The sequence below is a fragment of the Rana temporaria genome, chromosome 11 (genome assembly GCF_905171775.1).
Source record: "Rana temporaria chromosome 11, aRanTem1.1, whole genome shotgun sequence".
NCBI classification, from domain to species: domain Eukaryota; kingdom Metazoa; phylum Chordata; class Amphibia; order Anura; family Ranidae; genus Rana; species Rana temporaria.
In genome coordinates this window covers 46,112,095-46,134,213 of record NC_053499.1, presented here as the reverse complement: position 1 = coordinate 46,134,213, position 22,119 = coordinate 46,112,095, and the positions used below count along the sequence as shown (strand labels likewise).

Genomic DNA, 22,119 nt, shown 5'->3' with positions numbered 1-22,119 from the left:
AACACTAAACCCACCTACCTGACACACTGACCATTACACTGACTACCTGACATACATACACCACCTACCTGACATACATACACCTACCTGACCTACAGTGACCTCACCTACCTGACCTACATACACTCACCGACCTACCTGACATACATACACCTACCTGACATACACTGACCTCACCTACCTACCTGACACACATACACCTACCTGACATACATACACCTACCTGACATACACTGACCTCCCCTACCTGACCTACATACACTCACCTACCTACCTGACATACATACACCTACCTGACTTTGCATTTTGCATTTACATTTACTTTACTGCCTGTTGGACCTAGTGGCCTTTTTACCTTTCTATCACCCGATCGCTCCTCCGCTGGCCTGATCTCTCCTGATCGATGCGTGAGGCGCCCGCCCGAGCTCCGAGTGGGGATCATCTCAGTGATGTGGCGTGGTGCCGCGGTATTGTAATTCCCGCCTTCTGGAGCTTCGGGAGCCTATGATGGACGTCACACGTCCCGCGGTCCCGGCATTGGATCAGTGAGACGTCCATCTTAGGCGTTGGGCTCCAGAAGGCGGGACCAGCCTGCTATCGCACTCGGCAGAACTCAGCCACAATCGGCACGCCAGGACTCGGTCTCGGCGCGGCGGCACTCGGGATCAGAACGGTCCCGGTGCTCGCTGCTCGGGGCTAACAACGGCTTTCTAAATGCCCGTAACTCTGGGCTTTACGGGGACCCATTCGGGGCTCCAGCCCCCTAAGCCCAGGCCTAACGACGCCCCTGGAGCAAGGGCTGCCAGTGGGGGGGGGACACAAAATGATTGGGGCGGCTCTGTGCAAAACCATTGCACAGAGCAGGTATAGCATATTTTTTTTTATAATAAATAAAAAAAAAGGCCAACCTTTAGAATCAGTTTAAGGTTGCATTTTTTTATAAAAATAACGTTTTACTCTATTCATGTCTGATTTTCTTTGACTCCCAGTGGTAAATGCATAGGAAACAAGGCTAATAACTTAACTACTGTATGTATGAAAACATAGGAACTGCAGAAAAATGGCAGCAGGTGCCCTGGAATTATGGGTCAAAATTTTGAATATTTGGCTGTACCAGGATCCAGCTTGTTCGCAAAGGGTTGGAGAGTTGTACAATAAGTGTCTGCAGGCAACAGTGACTATGGTGGAAGTTCCTTGCAAGTTTGGGGTTGCATTTCTGCAAATGGAGTTGGACATTTGATCAAGATTAATCGTGTTCTCACTGGTGAGAAATTCAGGGAGGTGTGTGATTGCCCCCAAATTTATGCTGCAGCAGGACAACAACCCAAAACATGCAGCCAATGTCATTAGGAGCTATCTAACTTCAAATATCATGGTTCCCCCCATGGGCCACTATGCACAGAGCAGAGGCGATGTCCATGCCATCACTGTAGCGATCCATACACTGCAATGCACAGCCCCAGAGTATCCATTATAATAGCAAGTGCTTATTGGTCAGTGTAGCCATGTGGCCTTGTTGACCAATGAGAAACACATCTGAGGATTCTTCTTTCACAAAGATTTCTCAGAAGAAAGAATTGCCAAACAAAGCGAGCTTGCCATTGCAAACAGTATGATGGATACTCACTCTGGGGCTGTGTATTGAAGTGTATGGTATACGCAGCGCTACACCGGGGCTTTACAGCCGCTATGTGCAGTGGGGTCCAGGGGGGTGGCCAGGATATTTGGAGTTAGTTCACCTTTTCATTTTACACAGAAAGGTGAACTTGCCCTTTAAGGAAGTTGGGGAAGATAGACATGGAGGAGGTAAAAAGATTGAATATTTTAGATACAAAAGGTAATTTGGGTATAAACAGGTACACAGCTGGTGTAGATGTTATACCATGTTGTGAATTTCTCTAAATAAGTAAGAAAACTATACTTTTAATTTCAATACTTCACAAAACATGCATCCTATGGGCCAGATCCTCAAAAGAGATACGCAGACGGATCTGCTGTTCCGCCTGCGTATCCCTGTTTCTATCTTTGGAACTGATCCACAGAATCAGTTTCCAAGAGATAGACAGAAGATCCGACATGTGTAAAGGACTTACACTGTCGGATCTTAGGATGCAGTACCGCATCCGCCGCTGGGGGCATTTCGAGTCGAAATGCCGCCTCAGGTATGCAAATTAGCACTTACGGAGATCCACAAAGCTTTTCAGCTTCGTATTTCTCCGTAAGTATTAGTTTGCAATCGTAAAATTAGGGCTGCTGTTACAAAGTGTAAAGTTAGTACACCTTGTAAAAGCAGACCCTTCTTTCCAGTGACGCTGTCTTTTTTATTTTATTTTTTTATTTTTTCCCGCCGCAACTGTTTTTTTTTTCCCGACGCAACTTTTTTGACCCAGCGCGATTCACGAAGCTCGGCGTAACGTAATTTTGCGCTATGCATGTCGGGAAAATGACGTCACGAGCATGCGCAGTACGTCCGGCGCGGGAGCGCGCCTAATTTAAATGGGACTCGCCCCATTTGAATTGGGAACGCCTTACGCCGGCCGGATTTAAGTTACACAGCCGAAAATTTCTAGGTAAGTGCTTTGTGGATCGGGCACTTAGGTATAAATTTTCAGCCAGTGTAACTTAAATGGGAATATTTAAGTCACGGCGGCTGGCTGTGGATATGGGCCTTTGTTCTCAGCAATCAAAATTCTGTGGCTGCTGTGCAGATGTACTTTGTCAATTGTTTGCGTCAAACCTAAAATTGAAGTCCGCATATATCTCATGATGGGCATACCTTATAAAAAGACAAACAATTGGAAAAATATGTGCGTAAATCCAGAGAGAAGAGCTGAGAAGATTTGCCCTGGTATGGTTACCTAAGCGACTCCAATTCATAGATTAAAATAATCCTGTAAAAGTGGAAAAGGATTCACCGCCTCAGGGCTCAGAATGAGTCAAAAGTCTCCAGCCACATATTGTCAATGCAAAATTCATGAATAATAACCAAAGATCAAAGGCTATGAAAAGTTATGAAAGAGGAGAATATTCTGTAAGAATTTTATTTTTTGAGTTTTAAGGCCTAACTCTTTCTAGCCAGCATGGGGGTCTCCATAATGATCGGAGCGCTGTTTTTTTTTAGTTTTTTGCTGTCTTTCTTCCATCGGGGAGATTTCCTGAAAGGGAATACACCTCTATTTCACTTCTGTTATGGTGACTGACAACTCAAAAGTTTAGGATTTTTCCCACACTTGCAGGCCCCTTTCACATGGGCAGTGCTTGCTGACTTGTGATCCACAGTCGATCACCTTGTTAGCAGTGGATGGCCTGTGGTTAGCAGGTGATCTGGAGGCGATATGCCACCCCCATGTGCACCAGTTGAAATTGGGATTTTACACTGTACTCTGTCCTGCAACCACATCCATTAGATGTAGTTGCAGTGTGGCCTCCTTCAGCCCTCTGGGACGTGTTGTCAGGTGGTATCACTATCATCTACCAAACATGCCATGACCAACTTTTTTTTCTGCATTGCAAAGCTTTATGGTACCAGAGGCCCAAGCGTGGCATCGGAGCCGATGCACGTGACCGGCGGCCGCAATGTCCACCAGCCACCCACGATTGCTCCACAGAGAGCCAGAATGGGGGATCTGTCAATGTAAACAAACAGATCCCCATTCTGTCAGGGTAGTAGAAAGATCATCTGTTCCTAGTGATCAGGAACAGCAATCTCTCATGAAACACATTTAACCCCTTGATCACCACTATAAACCCTTTCCCTGTCAGTGTCATTTATGCAGTAATCAGTGCATATTTATAACACTGATCGCTGTATAAATGTCACTGGTCCCAAAAAAGTGTCTGTCCGAGCTGATCACCGCCATTACTAGTAAAAAATAATAATAAAAATGCCATAAATATATCCCCTATTTTGTAGACACTATAACTTTTGTGCAAACCAATCAATAGTCGCTTATTTAGATTTTTTTACCAAAAATATGTAGAAGAATATATATTGGCCTAAACTGAGGAAGACTTTTTTTTATAATATTTATTATAGCAAAAAGTAAAAAATATTGCATTTTTTTTTCAAAAATATCATTTTGTTTTTATTATTATAGAGCGTAAAATGAAAACCACAGAGGTGATCAAATACCACCAAAAAAAGCTATATTTGTGGGAAAAATAGGACAATACAGCGTCGCACTTTCAATTGTCAAGTGCAAAAAACGGCCTGGTCATTAAGGGGGTAAATCCTTCCGGTCCTTAAGTGGTTAAAGCATGCATCAGTGCACAAAGGAGACTACTGTTGGCTGACTTTATCGAGCCGGCCCAGACTAGGGAAATATCGTGACCATATGGTCGGTATCTACTCAGAACCCTGGACCGGCACCTAGGCCAGCCTCCCACTTCCACCCCCTTCACAGATCAGCACTGCAGTGAATGGGGGTCACCAGCTCTCTGCTCTGAGAGCCAAGCAAACAGAGGTATTTGATTGCTGGGCTCTCAGACTTGGAGCCAGTGGGTGACAGATGCAGCATTGAACCGATGCTGCAGCTACCTAGGTCAGTATGATTCTTAAAATAAAAAAAAATCTCAAACTTCTCTTTTAAATTAGTGACATGCAAAATATCTCCTACTGGTACACAGAAACGAGTAGAGCTGGGCAAATAAAAAATCTTCTAGGGTGCTGACAGAATGAAGAATAAAACATCATTTTAAACCGGAAGTAGATACGCCAGCCACTGTAGCTGCTCAGTATATTACTTATATTGTTTTGCTTTTATATTTACCAAAACCATATAATATGAGGTCAAACCTAAACACTTTTGATTGGTATGCAATCAGGCAGTCCCTTGTACTACATGTAGAGAAAAGGGAAACTGCCGCTCAAGGGAGTGCACTCAGAAATCAGTGTCCTCTCAGAAGCGTGGGTGCTGGCAATGCACAAAGCAAAGCCTGGAGAAAAGACTGGACAGCCGCACTTCCACAAAATTCTTAAAAAGTTTCTTTTAATTTGACTAAGCGCTGATACCCCAGTGCGAAACGCGTCAGCTATCCACCCCACTGTCTGCTGTGACTTGTAGTGCTGTTTCCATTTTTTACAATTAAAAGCAACTTTTTAAGAATTTCGTGGAAGTGTGGCTGTCCAGTCTTTTCTCCGGTCTTCCCCTTGTACTGCATAGTTTAAAGTTTAATCTAAAAGGAAATCGAATAGGAAAATTGTAGAATGTATGGCCAGTTTAACGTACAGCAGTAAATGGTCCCTAAACAAAACTGTGAAGGCCCCAACCGGGGCGCTGCCATTGCTGACCTGCAGGCTTTGAGGCATCATTATTGTGCCTTCATTTTTTATTTGATCACCCACCTGGAACAAGTCAGTGAAAGTCTGTGCCAGTGAGGTCTGATAAATCTAAAACACTTTCCTGCATACTTGTTCTAGGTAGGCGATTCATCAAATATCAAAGCCATGATCAAAATTATCTTAAAAGAAAAAAACAGAAGGTTCACCCCTTACATCAGGGGTGTCGAGCTCAATTTCATTGTTGGTCGCATCAGCATTATGTTTGCCCTCAAAAGGGCCGGTTGTATCTGTAAGATTAGATGTCCAGCGCATTCCCTCCCCTTACATTAGGTGTCAAGAGCCACCCCACCATTAGAAGTTTAGTCCCCCACTCTCCCTTACATCACATTTCCCTTTCCTTATGCTGCTGCTGGGAGGAAGCTGGATGCATTGCTTGAAAGCAGAAAGTAAGGCCCCTTTCACACTGGGCGCAGGAGGTGCGCTGGCGGCATAGCGGCGCAATTTTTAGCGCCGCTATACCGTGGTTTTTACCACGATATTCGGCTGCTAGTGGTGTGGTTTTAACCCCCCACTAGCAGACGAAAAAGGGTTAATCTTGCCGGCAATGCGGTTTCCCATTGATTTTAATGGGAAGGAGTAGCAAACACCCTGCTCCAAAGATGCAGCTAGCAGGACTTTTGGAGCGGTCCTGTTAGCGCACTGCTTCAGTGTGAAAGTCTTCGAGCTTTTACACTGAAGACTGCAGGGCATGATTTTTTCAGGCGGTATAGCAGTGCTATTTTTAGTGCTAAACCTCCTGAAAAACGTGTCAGCGTGAAAGGGGCCTAAGGGTCCTTTCACATGTGCGGACCGTTTTTTAGATCAGTTTTTTATCATCAGTTGATCCGTTTTTTCATCCGTTTTTCATCCATTTTACATCCGTTTTTCATCCGTTTTCATCCGTTTTTCATCCGTTTTTTCATCTGTTTTTTTTTTTGTTAGAACTTTATTTTTATTACATATTTTGATGAAAAACGGATGTTAGCGGATCGGATGTTAAACGGTTCGTCCGCTAACATCCGTTTTTCGTCTGTTCCGTTTTTTGGACGGAAGAAAAATAGGGTTTTCTTCCGTTCAAAAAAACGGAGCTTAATGGAGACGGATGTTAACGGACGTTAGCGGATGCTCATCCGCTAACGTACGCTATCCCATTGGAAAGCATTGCAGTCCGTAAACGGACGTATGAAAAAACCGACGAATGGTCCGCACGTGTGAAAGGACCCTAAGGGTCTGGAGCTCTCAAGCAGCTGCAGGAAAGCACATGAAATGGCCTGGAGGGCCAGATTCGGCCCACGGGCCTTGTAATTGACACCTGTGCCTTACATGGACATGGGGGAATGAAGAAGACGAAAAGGCAAGTATAGGTAATGGAGGGAGCAAAATAAACCGATTTTTCTAGCCACTCCGTTCAATTATTCCTCCAAGTATGGTCAGTAGTTGGTCATTCACAACACCAGTAGATATAAAATCCCAGCTCAATCCAGCCACTTTCAGGTGATTGTAATCTGATGTCTATGAAGGAACACAATTCAGAAATTTGCAATGCCATTTTCATTCCTGAGCCCTTGTTGAAGACAATAGAGTTTTGTAATGTGAAAACAGTCCTTTTGAGGGGCCCAGTATTTAACATTTACATTCAGAACACCTCCCTCTAAATCACCATTTCAGGGCCAAACCTGTCCTGGACTTATTATCTTGCAAGTGTTTGCTAACAAATAATAACAAAAGGACAATACAATGCCCGAAACAGCTGAAGTGCTCAGCTACTGGCCATGTATATAAAACAATAGGATGGGACACCTAAAAGAAAAGGTGTTCTGGGGCTTTCACCATAGACCTCCAACATCATACCATCTGATATCAGTCTAAAATTTATGGTGCCAATATGATTTTTGTGCATTTACGCACGTGGTCTATAAGTTTCAGTTTCCTTTTATAACCTTGATTTTTTATTTATTTTTTGCCTCCACCATCTCAAGTGTGTGTGTGTGTGTGTCTCTGAAATGTAGCAAATGGTCATGTGCGCTCTGTTTTTGATGACCATTTGCCATATTTCAGTATTATAAATGTAACATTATGTAATTGTTGGAATTTTAGCTTGCTACTCCTGAGGAAGGAACAATTTGAAACATGTTGAGTGAGGCCGTATTCACAAAGTAACCAGTAGCAGAATATTGCTTATCCCAAAAATATGGATTTATAGAAATGACTGCTAGTGATGTTTGTACACTGGCCTGGTGTAGCTTCTTCATGGGCGTAACGAATATTACTATTTGGAACTATTTTTTTTTTTAAATCATCAGTCAAAGAGTCTATGATTTTTGTGTTTATATGCACTAATAAAGAATACAGATTTATTTTTATTTTGGGTGTATAATTTACTGATTGGGCACACCTTAAAAGTCCCGCCGCTATGTATTGAAGTTTTAATGAATGTAGAAATATTATTGATAATAAACTGTTTGGATATCTGAGCTATAATGCAGTGTATTAGGTGATGCACCATTGGGTGTATTCTATCCAGGGGCGTTTGAAGGAATTTGGGGGCCCCAAGCAAAATGGGAGGGCCCCAAGCACCCCCCCCCCTCCTGCACGCAAAGCCTACGTTAGCGCTTCACAAATTTTTTACACCCATGTTCTTACTCCCCCACCCCAGTCCCTATGTTTCTCTATTCTCACCTCCCCTTCTTCCCTGTAGGCTGCCGCTGTAGCATGGCCGAGCTCCTCTTCCTCCTGTCAGTCCGGTGTTCTATCATTATGGGTCCCCAGTCCCCTATCAGATAGTGCCAGGGCCGAGTACCGTGTGGTACAGGAGATTCCGTTTCCTGTGTTCCCGGCTAAAAGGAAGTGAGCACTCAGTGTGCACTTCCTGTTAGTCCGGCCGGGAACAGGAAACTGAATCTCCTGTACCGCACGTGGTACCTGGCCGGAATGACAGGACTCCAGGAGGCAGGAGGAGGAGCTCGGTCAAGCTACAGCCTGGGAAGGGGAAGTTGGGTGCCCCAGGCCAGCTCGGGGGCCCCAAGCAATTGTTTGTTTTGCCTGTCCTGTAGCGACGGGTCTGATTCTATCTGCACTGAAATTGGAAATGGCTTTCACAACAGACGTAGTCCATACTTAATTACTGTATTGGAGTCTGCAGATCTAATATGGAGGATTTTTGATAACTATTCACTTCTATGAACAAATAATATTATATACAATAGAGGGAGATTCTTGTGTATTATTAAACGCAATAATATTACACCTAATGGGTATTGGTTTATAGGCACTATAAACAATATGTTATGCATAAGAAATTACTTTTTAAAGGTAAAAAACAAACATAAAATCTGTATTTTAGATTAAATATGGCGGGAGCTTTTAAAACCTTCTTTCATTTTTTTTCTAGCGATATTCATGCATTTCAAGTGGAACTTCACTCTCCCAAACAACATTGATTAATTGTAATCCTCATACTGATTTCATTAGTAATTAGACAGGAAAGTATCTAGTTGTTTAACCACTTAAGGACCCCTCACTGTATATATACGTAATTTATTTAAAGATGGATATCTCGGTAACGGCAGCAGCTGCTGCCACAACTGAGATATCCATCTTTTCAGTGAGCGGTCCTCTAAATGATAACGGTGGTCTCCGTTACGGTGGATTCCCGGCAAGATCACTGTTATCGGCAGGGGGAGAGGGCCCCCTCCCGCCGCTCTCCCGCGCCCTCCGCCACTTACCGGAGCCGTCGGCAGCGGCGGAGGCGATCGGGTCCTTCCTCCTGCTCGGCTGGGATATGAGTGAGGGCAAGATGGCCCCCACCCGTCCCTATAGCATAGCAGGGCGGAAGCAACGTCAAAACGTCACTTCCGCCCATGCTTCTTAAAGGGACTCTTTCTTGCTGTCATTTTTTCAAATGACAATTTTTTATTTATTTTTTGCATTTTAGTCTAAATATGAGATCTTTTTTCTATTACAAGGGATGTTTACATTCCTTGTAATAGGAATAAAAGTGACCCATTTTTTTTATTTTTTTTGTGTAACAATTAATAAAATAAATACAAATAAATAAGAAAACCCCCCCAAAAAAAATGTAAGCGCCCCATCCCGACGAGCTCGCACGCAGAAGCGAACACATACGTGAGTAGCGCCCGCATATGAAAACGGTATTCAAACCACACAAGTGAGGTATCACCACGATCGTTAGAATGAGAGCAATAATTCTAGCCCTAAACCTCCTCTGTAACTCAAAAGATGCAACCTACAATTTTTTTTAAACGTTGCCTATGGAGATTTTTAAGGGTAAAAGTTTGACGCTATTCCACGAGCGGGCTCAATTTTGAAGCGTGACATGTTGGGTATCATTTTACTCAGTGTAGCATTATCTTTCACAATATAAAAAAAAATTGGGCTAACTTTACTGTTGTCTTATTTTTTAATTCAAAAATTTTTTTTTTTTCCAAATAAAGTGTGCTTGTAAGACCGCTGCGCAAATATGGTGTGACAAAAAGTATTGCAATGACCACCATTTTATTCTTTAGGGTATTAGAAAAAATATATATAATGTTTTAAGTAATTTTCTAGCAAAAATTTTTTTTTAATCTTGTAAACAAATCTGAAAAACAGGCAAGGTCCTTAACTGGTTAAGGGCCAGTTCACACCAGACGCAGTTCCGTGTGCCTTTTTTCTGCACAAAATGCATACACAGTGTTTTCCATATATTCCAATGGCTCTAGTTGGCTCTAGTTCCCACCATGCAGTCAGTTTCTGCACCAGAAACTGACCGGAAACTAACTGCATGGTGTGAACTAGAGCCATTGGAATACATGGAAAACACTGTGCATGCATTTTTAGTGCAGAAAAAATGCACACAAAACTGTACGGAACTGCGTCTGGTGTGAACTGGCCCTTAAACTTTTCTCAGTTACTTCCTGGTTTGTTGCCTAGGCAAATGATATCAAACATCCCAGGAGTCTGCAAAAGGGGAGGAGGGGTTTCCTCAGCTCAGCACACTTTCCAGGAAGTAAATGCTACATTAATCATTTTCCCTCAATATGGCCACAGACAGAAATGCTAGGGGGGTGTTTTTCAAAGTGATTTAAAAATAAAAATAAAGCATGGAGACATGGATGGATGGGCGAGCTTGCTTTGAATATTAAAAATGAATTAGTGTTTTTGGTTTGTGGTGCTCATTTGCAGTGAAGAACCATGCACATGGGGCATCTGAATGCCAGGACTCCTGGCAGGAAAATGCTGCTTACAAAACATGCTAATTGTCTATTGCACATTCGTTTAGGTGCATCTAATGCATCAGCGCTATTGTACTCTATGTATTGTACAGCGTTATTGTACTCTATGTCAGCCCTCAAAATTTCCACTCGCCTACTAGCATTTGGCGAGTGGATTTAAGCTGGGGGCGAGTGATGACAGGGCTGCATGACCAATCTCCCTCCAATCTGTGCCTACACTTAGAGTACCGATGAGATTGGCGGCCGAAGAGGAAAGGTGCATGCTCGGGAAAAGTAGTCTGTTGAGCCGCGCACAGGCAGAGCAGTACACAGGTGCTCTCCTTACAATTCTCATTAAGCCATGGTACCTAACAGTATGACCTCTCTGAGCCTGCCCCCCTCCCCCGGGCCCCCGACCAATGTAGCTGGAGAGCAGAAAGTAATGAGTGAGGTGGAGGATTGCAAAAATTACCACTCCGGTGCAGCGCTCACTGAAAGTTGCCCTGACATGAGAGCGGCAGCCTTCTAGTTTGTGCAGTTTTCTTCTCCTTGTGCTCTATGTAAGTGTCCAACAGTTAGCCTGAGCACTGTGAACAGACTGGTCTCAATGTGTGCTGTGCGCTGTCAGTGTGCGCTGTGCTATGGTGTCAATGGCTGTGCAGTTGTGTGGATCTCAGCGCTGGATTGTACTCCCTCCCGCTGTGCTGCAGCTCCTCTCCTCTCTGCCAGCCTAAATAAAAGGGGGAAGTGGGGACATGCAAGCGTGGAGCCGCACACACAGGCTCCTGATGATGAGATGAATGGGAGAGAGAGAGAGGATGGATGGGAGTTGCAGAGCAGACAGCAAGAGAATGGGGAAGAGACCCAGTTCTAGTGCCCTGTCCCTCTGGTCTGCCCCCAGTGCCCTGTCCCTCTGGTCTGCCCCCAGTGCCCTGTCCCTCTGGTCTGCCCCCAGTGCCCTGTCCCTCTGGTCTGCCCCCAGTGCCCTGTCCCATTTTGTTAAAGTTGTTGTTGGTAATATTTAATTTTGTAACTTGATTCTGCATAAAACATTGTCATTCCATGAGATAATCTATGAGGGCGTGTTTACGGGTGCAATTAGGCGCAGGGCAGTGTATGAATTAGGTGGGGCAACTGGTGGCGAGTAACTCTTGAGGCCTGGCTAGTAGCTCAGGACTTGAAATTTTGAGCCCTGCTCTATGTATTGTACAGCGTTATTGTACTCTATTAGCCAGAATAATAATTTATTCTGGCCATTAGAATGCATTAACCACTTGCCGACCGCCGAAAGACGGCTACAGCACAGTCGTCTAGTTCTGGGACGCGGTCATATAACGGCGCGCACTGAGATCTAAGGCTCGATTCACACAAATGCGCTTTTTTGGTGCATTTTGCAGAAAAGCAGGGAATTTTTTTAACATGGGTTCCTATGGAACATGTTCACATCAATGCTTTTTTGTGCCTCTGCGTTTTTGGAAAGGGTCGGGCACTTTATTTCCCCTTGCAAAAAGCAGCATTTTGCATGTAATAGAATTCAATGGACCCGCATTCAAAACGCGATTTTGACGCGTTTTTACCGCGCTTTTGACGAGTTTTGCGTTTTTTTTATTTTTAACCTGGTTTTTAAATGAAATGTAAAAAAATGTACATTGATGTAAAAAAAAAAAAGATCTAAACACAAAACGCAAATTGCGTCAAAATCGCGGTAAAAAACGCAGCAAGCACCGCAAAAAGCACTGCAAAAACGCTCAAAAGCAACATGCATAGGTGTGAATCGAGCCTTAGACCCCTTTCACACTGAGGAGTTTTTCAGGCAGTACAACGCTGCTATACCGCCTGAAAAACTCCTGCACAGCAACCTTAATGTTAAAACCGGAGGGCTTTCACACTGAGGCGATGCGCTGGCGGGAGACTAAAAAAATCTCCTGTCAGCAGCATCTTCGGTGAAAGGAGCGGTATGTATACCACTCCTTCACATTTAAACAATGGGAAACAGCGGCAATACCGCCCGCAATGCACCTCTGCAGAGGCGCATTGCGGGCGGTATTAACCCTTTATCGGACCCTAGCGGGGGTTAATACCGTACTGCTAGCGACCAAATCCCGCGGCAAATCCAGCGGTATAGCACCGCTATTTTTAGTGGCGCTATACCGCCACCGCGGCTCCCGCCCCAGTGTGAAAGGGGCCTTAGTGTCCTCCGGCTCTTTACCACGTGATCAACTGTGTTCAATCACAGCTGATCATGGAAGAAAAACAGATGCCGGTTATCAGCACTCCTTTCCTCATGCTGACAGCATGAGGGGAGAAAAGAGCCGATAACCGGCTTCTCCAAAAGGGTCATCTACACTGATAATCAGGGCACTGATTATCAGTGCAGGCCCACCAGTGCTGCCAATCTGTGCCCACTAGTGCTGCCCATCAATACAGCCTATCAGTGGCCATCAGTGCAGTTTCATCAGTGCCCATCTGTGAAAGGGAAACTTATCTGTTTGCAAAATTTTATTACAAACTATGAAAAAGTTTTTTTTTTCCCCATTTAGTTAGCATAAAATAAACAACCCAGTGGTGATTAAATACCATCAAAAGAAAGCTCTATTTGTGTGAAAAAAAAAAAAAAAACGTAACAATAAATTTGTTTGGATACAGTGTTGCACCACGCAATTGTCATTAAAAATGCGACACCGCTAAAAGCTGAAAATTGGCCTGGGCAGAAAGTGGGTTAAAGTACCCAGTAGTCAAATGGTTATTGCTCCAAATTATTTGCATTTAGCTGCATTTAGTAGCATGCCTTGATTTTTCTGTTCTTAAGCTTCTCTCCTGAATGCACGTTTGGTGGGTTTTTTTCTGCCTGTAAGCACTCCTCTTCTAATATGCCCGTAAATGCCCATGTGTGCATGGATACATAGGTTAACAGAGGTGCTTTTACAAACTGAAAAGAGGGGAAAAAAACACAACACGTGTAAAAAAATGCATTTTTTTAAGCTCCGAGGCCTAAATCTCATGCAACACAAATCATTTTCTGATACTTTGTTACAAAAATATATGCACTTTTAAGGCTGCTTTACCGTCTTTTTTTGTGGCACTTTTCGGCCTCTAGTGGGGCGCTGTTAACCCCCTCGTACACACGATCAGCCCATCCGATGAGAACGGACCAATGGACCGTTTTCATCGGTTATCCGATGAAGCTGACTGATGGTCCGTCGCGCCTACACACCATCAGTTAAAAAAACAATCGTGTCAGAACGCGGTGACGTAAAACACAACGACGTGCTGAAAAAAACGAAGTTCAATGCTTCCAAGCATGCGTCGACTTGATTCTGAGCATGCCTGGATTTTTAACCGATAGTTGTGCCTACTAACGATCGTTTTTTTCCCATCGGTTAGGAATCCATCGGTTAAATTTAAAGCAAGTTGGCTTTTTTTTAACCGATGGTTAAATAACCTATGGGGGCCACACATGATCAGTTTGGACCGATAAAAAACGGTCCATCAGACCGTTGTCCTCTGTTTAACCTATCGTGTGTACGAGGCCTTAAAATCGCCCGCAAAGTGTCGCTGCGGCGCTTTGCCGTCGGCACTGCCTATTGATTTCCATGGGCAGGGGAGCTTTAAGAGTGGTGAGTTCGCCGCTCCTAAATCGCAGAAAAGAAGCTGCTGGCAGGACTTTTCTTGACGCCCTGCCAGCGCAGCGCCCCAGTATGAAAGCACTCTGGCTTTCACACTGGGTTTGCAGCTGAGGCTTTTTTCAGGCGCTTTACATGCAAAAACGCCTCCAGTGTGAAAGGGGTCTTAAATAAGGACTTAAAGGGGAGTTCCAGACAATATTTATGTTTATTAAAAGTCAGCAGCTACAAAAAGTGTAACTGCTGGCTTTTAATAAACAGACACTTACCTGCTCCGGCGTTCCAGCGGCGCGCCGGCCGGGGCTCCGCTCCTCTCCCCCCCTCCCCGGCCGGCGTCTTCATTGTCACTGTGGGCACCCGGCCATGACAGCTTTCGGCTTCACGGCCGGGCACCCACTGCGCATGCGCGAGCGGCGCTGCGCTGTTTGATTGGATAGGCGATCGCCTAGGACCTGTCACGTGTCCTAGGTGATCGCCTACAGGGAGGGGCTGCCAAAAGGCGATTAAGCTTAACCGCCTTTGCAGCCCCTCGGCGAAAGGAGGAAGTGGGACAGGAAGTCCCCTTCTCCTAAAGCCCCCACTCCCCCCCCAAAAAAATTACATGCCAAATGTGGCATGTAAGGGGGTGAGGAGTGGGATAAGCGGAAGTTCCATTTTTGGGTGGAACTCTGCTTTAAAGCTGGCCGTATATTATACTTTCGACAATTTCTGTACAATCTGCAAGGGCCTGAGCCTGACTGGATACAAATTGAAAGTGTTGTTTAGGTTGGACTTCATATTATGCAGTGTTTGGTAAATCTTAAGGAAAATGTTACAACAAGATTATATTATGTATGGCCAGCTTTACGTACATAGATTTTTAAACATATTGAAAATTATAGCAAGCAATTGACAGTTGGCACTTCAATATGCAATAACAATTGCTTACAGTAACAATATCATACTTCAATGATCACAAAGTATACTGGAAGCAGTAAATGTCATACACTGTAATCATCAGACCATGCATGGGTGGGTAACAGTTTCTGTTTTCTACAGCTTGTTCAGCAGGAATGAAGCATGAATTTGCATTTTAATGGTTGCTTTGTTTATAACGGGAGGATTTGTTGTGGGTCTTCCCTCTCCAGGTAGTAATTCTCGCACCATAGGGGACTGCCCCATTTTATAAGGAGCCAGCTAGTCTTTGCTCCCCACAGTATCACCCAGATAGACGGAAGGATCATCACCATGTACCTTCAACTCATACTCACGCTCAGCTGCTTCAGCCATGTCTTCTCAGTACCGGGTAAGAACAATTTTATTGTTATATTGGGATCTTATAGCTATAACACATATAGGCATGCAACAAATATTACGTTTTAAAAATGTTTTACTACTTTCAATTGCACATTTGGTTTTTCTTCCAGAAAGCTATAGGGAATATTTAACGGCCATAACTGATAAAGGACCATTAGAAATACTTTTCTGTTATCAATGCCTATCCACTACATAATTCTAAACTGACCATACACACTAGTAGAATTTTTGTTTTTAGAACGCACAGGGGCAACCCGACTTACAGCGCAACTTTGCAAGGCAACTTCAGTGCGACTTGGAGCAACTTACAACATGACTTAAAGTTGCCTCCAGGACAGGCGACTTTGGTTGTGGCCAATCACAAAATAATCAGCTCTGTGGGAGGGAGGGGTTTGTCTGAGTAACTATTTTCTCTTCCCGTAAAGTTGCTTCAGTTAAGACAGTGATCCGACTTTGGAGGCAACTTCCATTGAAATCTATGGGTACAAGTTGTCTACAAGTTGCCTAGAAGCAGGGCCGGCCTTAGGTGTTCAGGCGCCCTGTGCAAGCTAATCCTGTGCCCCCCCCCCATCTTCACCCCTCGCCCCCTGGTCACCTAAACATACACAAAGAGGACCCCTTTACATTACACAGCACCCTGCATCACTGGACCCCTTTACATTACACAGCACTCTGGACCCCTTTACATTACACAGCACCCTGCAGCTCTGGACCCCCTGCATGTTACACAGACCCCCTTCAGTGTATCCACTCCTTCAATGCAGATCCCCCCGTTCAGAGTAGCCCCCCCCCCCCGTTGCCGGTCTGACACCCCCCCAGTGTGTGGTACGCCCCCAAACCCCCCTAGTATGTCTCTAGATGGCTGCACGGCGCCCCTGTTGCCCATGGCGCCCTGTGCGGCCGCACAGCTCGCACACCCCAAAGGCCGGCCCTGCCTAGAAGTCGCCTTGACGTAATACAGGAACCTTTTCTGAAATCAGAGCAACTTCAGTAGTGTACATTAAGACGGCTCTCATTCACCTCAATTGAATTTCTCATGTCATGCGACTTGGGGCGACACAAGTCGGATCCCAAGTCGCGGTAGTGTGAACTGGCACTCAATGTGGTTTTTGTTTGGGAAAATTACAGAATTGAATCTTGAAAGAAAAAAAAAAAAGTTGCTTTTAAGTACTTTCAAATGACATTTATCAAGTCATTGAATGTACTGATGAGAATTTTTGTTTAAACAAATCTATTAGGTTGGGTTCACATCTATGCCAATTGAATGCAGGTTTTCCCAGCATCCAATGTGCATGACAGGAGATTGTGAGGCTGGATTCACACCTATGCAGTTTTAGTGCTTTTCGCATTTTGCAGATTTGCACTACAGAACGTGTTACATAGGAACCCATTTTAAATGGACTGTAGTGCAAATCTGCAAAATGCAAAAAGCACTAAAACTGCATAGGTGTGAATCCAGCCTTACCGACTCTCTGTGGAGCCAGTTCACATATCTCCGTTGCGGCTGCAGAGCAGCTTATGTGCGTCTTTGGCTCAGTTTCAGGGCCATACTCAGGCAAAAAATTTAGCCCCGATTCGTCCCTGAAACGAAGAACATGGATGCACCGGAACCCCGCTTTGAGCCGCATCGGTTATAGGTGTGAATCCAGCCTTAATGTATGGTCAGCTTTACTTTTGCTAGAGCAGTAGGGAAAGGTGCAACATTTTCCAACACACTGTATCTAGCATCTCCTGACATTTAAATGCCTTATAGATTGTAAGATTTTGAACAATTGTACCAAATCCATGTATTTCACATTTTTGATGCAGACAGGTGATAAGGGTGAACTATTAAAGAGAACCTGCCAGGTAGCCAGTAATAGAATACTAAAATATAATGATACACATGATACAGGATTGTTCTGGTATCCCAACAGAATTCCCCAAATATTGCTGAGACTTGTAGATTAAAGCTGGCCATACCATCTATGGGCAGGCTGATTTTACCCAAGTCAATCCATCGATTGACTTGGATACAACCAGATTGTTACATTTTTGCATGCAATCATCACTGTGTGCTCCTGGCAGAAGGATTTCCCCCACCAACACGGACTGTGATGATGGGGAAATCGAGCAATTTTCTTTCCTGCAACCCATATCAGGAAAGATAATCACATCACCTATGGCCTGCCTTAGCAGCTCACTGCAATGCAGCTGTATGGTGTGAACAGGGTACATAAAAAAAAAAAAAAAAAATTCTGTATGTCATTGCGTTAATCTAAGGTGTGACTGAGCACATTAACAGCAAGCACATAGGGTTAAACTAATGATCCTAGATACAACTTACATACCATTTATATATTTGACATAATGCATCTCATTGCTTTAACAGTTTAACACCTTAACAAAAAGTAGAAAGTATATCTAAAGCCAAATGTTTCAATATTATTATAGATTGGGGTAGAGAATGTTTAAAACCTGTCAAATTCTTTATACCATCTGCGTCCCATTGGCAAAATTTCCCTTCACCTGTCTTCTAGATACAACAGGAAATGAAAATAATTTCTCTAACGTGAAGGAAATACCCTCTTGGTTATAACTGAAACAAGTGTCCACATATGGAAATATCCTATTATCTGTAATGAAAACTGCTGCTGTTGGGCAATGTTACCCTACTGTATTCTATACAGCACCTTAATTCTTGTAGTAAAACAATTTCCCGTACTTTAGGTCTCTATCAGATTTTGGACAGTTCTCCCTCACCAAATCTGTCCTGCTGCTGGCCAATTTTACACTTCAGTGTCATCTGTGGTCCCTTAGCTCTTGTAGTAAAAGCCCCAGCCTGTACTAATTTCTCTAGTACATTTTGGCCAGTTCTCCCTCATTAAGGGTCAGTTCAAACCATAGAAACGCAGTCTGGATGTGTTCCAGATGCTTTTCTGCATGCGTGTTTTTATGACGCGTTTTTTGATGCAGTCCAATGAATTTTCCCTCCTCTTTTTTCTTAACCTCAAATAAGGACATGTGTGCCAGTGCATTTTTGTGCGTTCCAGTGTGCTTTTGATGCATTTTACAGCTGTCCAGTACAGGGAAATAGCAGCATGTTCTATTTTTTTTTCCTGGAACTAGAACGCACTGGAACTGCAAGCACTTCTCCAGCTTCCCAAAGGGGCAGGGGATGTGCCAGGTGGGGCAGGGGATGTGCCAGGTGTGCCTGGGCACACCCTAATCACATTGTGCAGCACCAATTCTCCTTGCTGCCCGGGCCCCCCTTGTCCCCTTCCCAACAATCCCCCCTCCCCCTGCAGCACTACCGGCTTCCCTTCTTTCCTCTCCTGCCGGCTGCTGTGGGGGATGTGTCTGGATGGAGAGTGGAGGAATGGACTGTTAAATATGTCATTCACCAGCCCCTTCATTTTCTGAATGAGAACAGTGAGGGATCGGTACCCATCGCTTCTGTGTCCATTCATAACTGAAGCGTAGTAAACTGTTTGTGAAGTAACTGGAAGTTGTTTAGCACTGAGCTGTTTAGACCCCTGATATTTTACCAAAAAATATTTAAAAAAAATTGGAAAAAAATAATAAAAATAAACTATTGACACCATCCACTGACCTACTGATACCGTCTACTGCTTGACTGGCATTGTCCATGTTTTAATGCATGTTAAAATGTTTGTTTACATTCATTTATAATAGTGTGTGTGTGTATGAAAACTTTGGGGTGCACACCCTAATATAATAGGCTGCGTACACCTATGCTTAATAGGTTAATTATTTCCAACAAAAAATAAACTAAACAAAGAACAAAATATTCTCTAAACTGAATTAAACAAAATAATAACATACAATTGTTCTTATATAAAGAAGTTTTTCTCATTAAGTGATTTTGTGTGTTAGTCTAAATCTAGCCATACATGTAATTTCTAAAATGTTTCTCTCAATTTGGGAAGCAAAAATCCCTCCACAATATATTGGAAACACAAACCCCCAATTGTTTAATTTTGCTACTTGTAAAAAGAAAATGCAATTGTGAATGTATTGGCTTGTATTTTAGTATCATGAATGATTTTACCAACAAAAGATATGCAGAATATCACCATGGTGCATAGTATGTCCCTCTGCATTGAAAATCCTTGCAATTAGATGATCATTTATACGTTTTCATACACACATTTTCCTGTAGGACACATGGTTTAGGCTAGAGCTATATGGGTCATCAAATCTCAAATAAGAGATTTAGGCACTTGTTGGCAATCACCTCATTTGAAACAGAGTGAAATCAGTTTAAAGCCTTGTACATACGATCAGATTATTGGACGAATTTTCGTCTGTTTTTTGTTGTATGTTAGTCTCAAATCTCACAATTAGAACATTTTCAGATGATAGAATTCAACGTCAGAAGTGACGTAATGTGTTGAATTGTTTTGTATGTGTTCTTTCATTTCTGAGCATGCCTAGTCTTGCTTTTCATATTTTATTTTGGCAGAAAACCATACTGATAAAAGAAAATCAGACATCGTGGTCACATCAGACAAAAATTTTGGAGCCTGCACATTCAGTTTTTTTTCTAAATCGGCAGATCGTTTATCGGACGAAATTTAACTTCAGATTTTCTGACCATTTGTACGGGCCTTTAGTCCTCATGTACATAGACATTTACATGGAGAAAAATCTTCTAGCATAACATTTCCAGCACTTTCTCACATGTCCAGGGAGTCATAGGTACAGGGTACAGCAGCACATCCAACTGGATGGTTGTATGCGCTTGTACACTTATCGCCAATGCTTTTCTGTTTCAGTATTTACCTACACATGTGCGTATGACATATTCCCTAAATGTTTAACTTTTACATTCAGGGCAAATATTTTACGTGCATTCATGGGTAAACGCCAGTGCAGAGGAGCATCAGTGTTTATAAGTGTGTGGATATATACAACCATTGTTTTATAGGGACAGCATTTAGCACCACCTACTGCTCCCCAGGCAAGGGAAAGCACTGGGAGCGTTATGCTACAGGATTTTGGCATGTTAATGTCCATGTGCATGAGCCCATATTCTTATGAGTTAATTGATGATCCACACTCTCGCCTTCCAATTTTGTCTGTCTTCTTCCAGTCTAAAAAACACTTTCAGTAATTTATATGTTATCAATTGCATAGGACAACACTTAAACATAGTTTAAAATTCTGCTAATCATGTTGTGTCTTGTCTGTTTTGTATTACAGTGTCAACCTCCAGCAACTGCACACCGTCCTGCCAGTGGACACAATGGTTTAATGTTGATCGCCCCACAGACAAATCAGATGGTGGAGACTTGGAGACACTGGAAAATATCAGAGCTCGTGGATACAATATATGCCGAGAACCCAAAGATATTAACTGCCGTTCTGTCCGATTCCCTTACCTTCCCTATACTTATCTCCTTTACAAAATTCAGTGTGACCGCAGCACAGGACTAATTTGTCTGAACAGGGACAATGTGGACCCATGCATAGACTTTGAGGTGCAGCTGCTGTGTTGCACTTGTGAAGAAGAGCCACCCAAGACCACAGTGCTCCCGGCCGTGACCACAAGTAAGTTTTATACTTACTGGAATGTTTGCTTGTGTTTTCACTAAAGAACAACTATCATGAAAAAAGTCTATCTATACAACACAAATTGTGAAAACTGACAATATCATTCTTAACTAGCCAGGTCGGTTATCACACTACACTAGTGTTACTAAATCTAAAGTAAGTTGCATAGAATGTATGATGTGCAGCAAAGTGAGTAAGAAAGCCTCATTCATATAATCAAAAAGTCTAAAGAACCTGTGTCCACATTTTTAGCAATTGAAAGTGTTTGTTACACATAAGGAGAACAGCTTATGGAAACAAAAAATCTATGGCAGTGTTTGAGAAGGACATTTTGCATGACCAGACACAGATTTCCAATCACAAAGAATGAGTAGTGAGACATTATTGTGCCATCATCTCTTCAACTTGCTGACTCCCTGAAGTCTTCTTTTGAACTTGGCTAAGCATTTCTTTCTGATTTACCTCCATTAAGAAAACAATAATTAGTGCTTTGCCATGCAGATTTTCCTACATTTGCCTTCGCCATCCAAAACGAAATGAAAGGTTAGGCCCCTTCCACACGGGGACGGATCCGCTTTCAGCAGTCTGCCAGCTCAGCGGGAGATCTCATCGCTGATCTACGCTGACCCGGCGGATGACAGGTCCCTCTCTGCTCACTGAGAGGGTAGGGGCTTGTGCAGCGCCGCTGTCTCCTATGGATGAAGACAGACAGCATGACTGTTTTCATCAGATCTCACCCAATCCGATATGGACGGATGGCGATGTATGGCCATCCGTCTGATTTTAGCGGGCCGCGTGGGATGTCAGCGGACATGTCTCCGCTGACATCCGACGCTCCATAGAGATGTATGGAGCGGCCGTTCAGGTCCGCTGACAAAACTGACAGGGCCTAGAGTTGGGCTTTGACAAGTAATGTTTTAATTAGTAGTAAAATATATATAATTGGCTTAGATCATTTTCATCCTAACCCAACTGTTCCCCTTCATTTCTTTCTCTAAAGAAATGTCTCTTTTAAAGAAAAAAACCTGCAGCACAAACTACGGGCTGCCATTTTATACCTTCTTCTAAAAATGTAAATTGCCCAGCTGTCACTGGCTTCAGCACGTTGAGT

General features: G+C 43.4%; 1 protein-coding gene across 1 annotated transcript; it reads left to right on the top strand.

Annotated features, from left to right (window-relative positions):
- Nucleotides 1-15,279: 15,279 nt before the first annotated feature.
- LOC120917301 (mucin-5B-like) lies at nucleotides 15,280-21,118 on the top strand. Its single transcript, XM_040328504.1, has 2 exons — nucleotides 15,280-15,441; nucleotides 20,658-21,118. Exons 1-2 carry the CDS (start codon nucleotides 15,384-15,386, stop codon nucleotides 21,047-21,049), a joined length of 450 nt encoding a protein of 149 aa, XP_040184438.1. The 5' UTR covers nucleotides 15,280-15,383; the 3' UTR covers nucleotides 21,050-21,118.
- Nucleotides 21,119-22,119: the final 1,001 nt, after the last annotated feature.